This window comes from Priapulus caudatus, unplaced genomic scaffold (genome assembly GCF_000485595.1).
Source record: "Priapulus caudatus unplaced genomic scaffold, Priapulus_caudatus-5.0.1 Scaffold1673, whole genome shotgun sequence".
Taxonomy (NCBI): Eukaryota; Metazoa; Priapulida; class Priapulimorpha; order Priapulimorphida; family Priapulidae; genus Priapulus; species Priapulus caudatus.
This window is the reverse complement of record NW_014578734.1, coordinates 4,861-10,006: the sequence shown is the minus strand read 5'-3', so window position 1 is coordinate 10,006 and position 5,146 is coordinate 4,861. Positions and strand designations below refer to the sequence as shown.

General features: G+C 46.3%; 1 protein-coding gene across 1 annotated transcript in view; it reads left to right on the top strand.

Annotated features, from left to right (window-relative positions):
- Positions 1 to 2,675, top strand: part of LOC106817304 (zinc finger protein 501-like) — a 17,891-nt gene extending 15,216 nt beyond the window's left edge. The window contains 2 exon segments of the mRNA XM_014821967.1: positions 1,046 to 2,029; positions 2,032 to 2,675. Coding sequence (XP_014677453.1) covers positions 1,111 to 2,029; positions 2,032 to 2,312 — 1,200 coding nt within the window. The 5' untranslated portion in view covers positions 1,046 to 1,110 and the 3' untranslated portion in view covers positions 2,313 to 2,675.
- Positions 2,676 to 5,146: the final 2,471 nt, after the last annotated feature.

The following is a 5,146-nucleotide window of genomic DNA, read 5'->3' as shown; positions in this document are numbered from 1 at the left end:
CTTAAAAGCGCGTTGTCGCGTTCCGCACGTAGCTGCCATGCAGTTAGGTTACGGGGGATATTTTGTTTTCGTATTCACAAGGTCACGTATGAAATTAAATGTTCTGTAGCAGTTTATTGGCACCTAGAATCCATGAAAATGCGTTGCTGTATCCCCCGCGATAAAGTCGGCGGGGATACTATGGTTTCATGTCTGTCCAGCCGCCGCTGCCGCAGACACTTTCCCTTCTGGTCTATAACTCGACCCTTAATTGACCTAGCATGACCAAACTTGGTATAATACTTACACATCTTGGGGAGAAGGTGTGTTGCGTACCAAAATCAGGTCACTGCGACCTTTATTTGACCTTGACCTTGATCATAATTCCCTTCCGCTCTATAACTCGGCCCCTAATTGACCTAGCGCGACCAAACTTGGTATACTTACACATCTTCGGGAGATGGCGTGTCGCGTACCAAAACCAGGTCACTGCGACCCTTATTTAACCTTGACATTGAAATTGATCATATTTCCCTTCCATTCTATAACTCGGCTCCTAATTGACCTATCGCAACCAGACTTGGTATACTTACACGTCTGAGAGAGATGAGCTGTGTAACAAACCTTTGTCTTTGTAACTTATTTCACTTGGCTTGCTTTTTACGTCCTTACGGAGATATTTCACTCATACTAGATCGCGGGGGATACATGTAGTTGGCGACAACAGCCATTTCTAGTTTTATAACATATCCCTAAACGAAATTCAAGGCCATATTTCCCCCCAAACCCCCATCAGTACCAGTGGGGCTCCAATAAGACATAGGTGACACGGTGCCCAACGACTGAGATATGAGGATTATCACCATAATACTTGTAGGAAACGTCAGCTTGCATAGCTGTGCAGTTGATATCGGTGTGCTCATGTGGATTAATGAACTTAAATTCGGAGAAGATGGTCAAAATCATTGCAAATTTCCATTGTATTGAAAGAGACAACCGTGTTCACAGTAAGAATGTCTAAAGCTGAAGGTAGTTGGTGATTGATGTTGATCTTTTTTCCCCGCAGTAAGTCGAACGAGAGACGGGAGAACCTGCGCGGGGAAAGAAACTGCTTAGCTTCCCAACTGTGTGATGGAGTCTTCCCACTTAGATGTGCCGCCTGCAGGACAAGGGAAGCCACATGCATGTGATATGTGTGGACACAGATTCGCGCTAGAGAAACAGCTGCGGACCCACGCGCTCATTCACTCGGGAGAGAAACCCTACATGTGTGATACATGCAGTTACAGGTGCCGTCAACTAACCTGCCTTAAGTCACACATGCGAACTCACACGGGAGAGAAACCCTATGCATGTGACAAATGCGAGTACAAATGTACGTCGTCCAATAATCTCAAGAGACACAAGCGAACTCATACAGGAGAAAAACCGTATGCATGTGACAAATGCGAGTACAAAGGTAGATGCTCCTCTGCTCTCCAGGCACACAAGCGAACACACACAGGAGAAAAACCCTACAAGTGTGACACATGTGACTACAGATGCACTCATCTATCCAATCTTAAGACACACAAGCGAACTCACACAGGAGAGAAACCCTATGCGTGTGATACGTGTGATTATAGATGCTCTAGTATGACTCACCTCACGTTACACAAGCGCATTCACTCAGGCGAAAAGCTCTATGCATGTGACACATGTGACTACAGGTGCGCTCAACTATCCAATCTTAAGACACACAAGCGCACTCACACGGGAGAAAAACCATATGCGTGTGATATGTGTGACTACCGGTCCAATCAACTAGTCCATCTTAAGGCACACAAGCGAACTCACACAGGAGAGAAACCCTATGCATGTGATACATGTGACTACAGGTGCCGTCACCTATCCAGTCTTAAGACACACATACGAACTCACACAGGAGAGAAGCCCGATGCCTGTGATACGTGTGACTACATTTCTATGCTTTCAAGCTACTCAAACACAAGCTTCACAAACGCATCCATACGAACCCCTACGTGTGAGACATTTGTTCATATTCATATTTTCACTTGAGTAGTCTGAAGGTGCACTTTCGAACTCACTCAGGTAAAAAGCCATATGCATGTGACAAATGCGAGTACAAATGTACGTCTTCCAAATCTCTTAAGCAACACAAGGGCATTTACATAGGAGAGAAACCCTATGCGTGTGGTACGTGCGACTACAGATGCTCTCGGATGCGTACTCTCAAGCTACACAAACGCATTCATAGAGGAGAGAAACCCTATGCATTTGATATGTGTGACTACAGGTGCAATCAACCAGCAAATCTTAAGGCCACAAGCTAACTCACATGGGAGGAAAGCCATAGACACGTGAAAACACACTGCCAATGACATAGCTACTGCTTGCACGTGATATATGTGGATACATTTGCTCTCCAGGATGGCTGCTATTCTCATATGTTGTTGTAACCCCCCCCCACATCTTTCATTTTCCTATTGCTGATCAGTTCTCAGAAGTGCTTAGTGCGCTATAGATGTATAGATATAGCTGCCAGTTTTGTTTTTAACTTGCTGTGCTTTAGGGAAGGCCAGCGCCCTTATATATTGCATAATTGACAAAGGAATGCCTACTAGAGTATGGCTTGTAAGTTCGTACTGCGTAAGCTTAGTCTAAAAAGGGAAGTGTCAAAAATCTGTGTGCGTGTATGAGTCTGTGTGAAGTATACCTGCTCTTACGGACGTGCAGTGAGTAATACCTGCTTACGTGCGTGCCGTGTGTGCATGCGTGAGTATATCCTGCTTACGTGCGTGCGTGCGTGAGTATACCTACTTACGTGCGTGCCGTGCATGCGTGACGTATCCCCTGCTACGTGCGTGCGTGCGTGCGTGCGTGCGTGGGCGTGCGTGCATGCGTTAGTATACTTGCTTAACAAGCGTGCGTACAATGCCGTGCTGAGTGCGTTGTGTGGCGTGAGTAATACCCGTTCTTACGTGCGTGCGTGCATCCGTTAGTATACTGCTTACGTGCGTTTCGTACATGCGGCATGCGTGCATTGCGTGAGTAAATTACCTGCTGTACGTGCGTGTGTGAGCTATACGCTGTTACGTGTCGATGCCTATGCGTGCGTGTGTGCATGCGTGAAGTATACCTGGCTTAACGTACCGTGTGGGAGTATACTGCTTTACGTGCGTGGGGAGTATACTGCTTACGTGCGTGTGGGAGTATACTGCTTACGTCGGGCGTGTGGGAGTATACCTGCTTACGTGGCGTGTGGCGAGTATACGCTGTTACGTGCTGTGCCGTTGCATGTGGTGCGTGCGTGACGTGCGTGCAATGGCGTGCATGCGTGAGTGATACTTGCTTACGTGCGTGCGTGAATATACTGCTTATGTGCGTGCGTGCGTGCGTGCGTGCGTCGCGTGCGTGCATGCGTAGTAATACCTGCTGTACGTGCCTGGTGATCTACCTGGCTTACGTGCGCCCTGCATGCACTTCGGTGTGTGTGCGTACCGAAGCGTCGAGCGTGTTTGTATGTTTGCTCATACAATTCAGAAATATAGGACAACTCAATTATAATTATTAGCAATGTAGTCAGTATTTATACGCACCACAGCACACTCACGCAGATTTTTACACTTCCCACTTTTTAGACTAAGGCTACACAGTACGAACTTACAAGCGCCATACTCAGTGCGGCATCCTTTGTCAACTATGCATATATACAAGGTGGCTGGCCTTCCCTAAATGCAACTCAGGTCGCCCTTACGACCTAGTCGCCGACAAAATTGAAGAGCGTACGTCAAAAACCGGCCAAGATCGCCGGACTAAGTAATCGTGATAAATAATCGGAGACCTAAACTCGACACGAGTTCTCTTTACGATGAAAATACGTCGCCGACTGCGATCGCAGAGAATAGAAATGGTTCATATTCTATGCGGCGGTCGTGAACAAATCGTGAGTGGCCAGCCAAATCACACGCCTACGTGTCAGTCACATGTATGTCCAGAAAGTCACGTGATTAACAATGGCAGCCTACACAGCTCATTACAAGGAGGGATTATTGCACAAGATCTTTTTTAGCCTTTCTCAAATATATATTAAGTTTCCGTATATCAGGCAATTTTTAAAATTATTTTCTGCACATGATTATAACGCATTTTCAGAAAATCTAGGAATAGATTATACGAAGTTACGCTGATGTTTCCCTGGTAAGCCGCCATTTGTTTGATCATGTACTCCGTTTTATGTAGACTGGTCGGGTGCAAGCTTCTCTGTTTGTGGGCTAAAGAACTGCTTGTGCTAGTACAAAGCACTGGGACCGCCAACCGGTCTACGTTTCCTCTCGAAATGCTACGATCTGATCGCGATGTAGCAGCGTGAAGTCACTTCAAGTCGACCGTGAGTGTTGCTATCTCTAATCGGCGAAAAGTAGTCGCCGATAGTGAATATCGGTAGGGCGACTATAACAGGCAGGGCTTAAGGAGAACATAAAGTTAAAAAACAAACGGCAGTTATATCTATTACATCTATAGCGCACTAAGCACTTCTGAGAGACTGATCAAGCGATGGAAAATGAAAGAGGTGGGGGGGAGTTACAAACAACATATGATAATAGGGGCAGCGAATCCTGGAGGAAATATATCCACACCTATCACGTGCGAAGCAGTAGCTATGTCATTGCAGTGTGTTATCACGTGTCTAGGGCTTATCCTTCCCATGTGAGTTAGGCTTGGTGTCTTGAGATTTGCTGCGTTGATGCACCTGCAGTCACACGTATCACATGCATAGCGTGTTCTGCTCCTGTATGCATGCCGCTGTGTTGGCTTAAGAGATTTGATGACTCGTACATTTGTACTCGGCCTTTTGTCACAGGCATAGGCCTTTTCAACCTGAAGTGAGTGTCGAAAGTGCAGCTTAGACGACTCAAGTTGAGACATGATATGAACAAATGTTCGACACACGTAGGGTTTCTCTCCTGTGTGAGTTCGGCACTGTCTCTTAAGTTGGATTATTGAGCGCACCTGTAGTCCACACTGTGTCTATCATTGCATAAGGCTTTTCGCCTGTGTGAATGGCGCGTGCGGGTTGTTGTGTGGTCTTGAGGTTGATCATAACAGAGCATCTATAATCACAGTATCACAAGCATAGGGCTTTTCATCCTGTGTGATCGCTTGT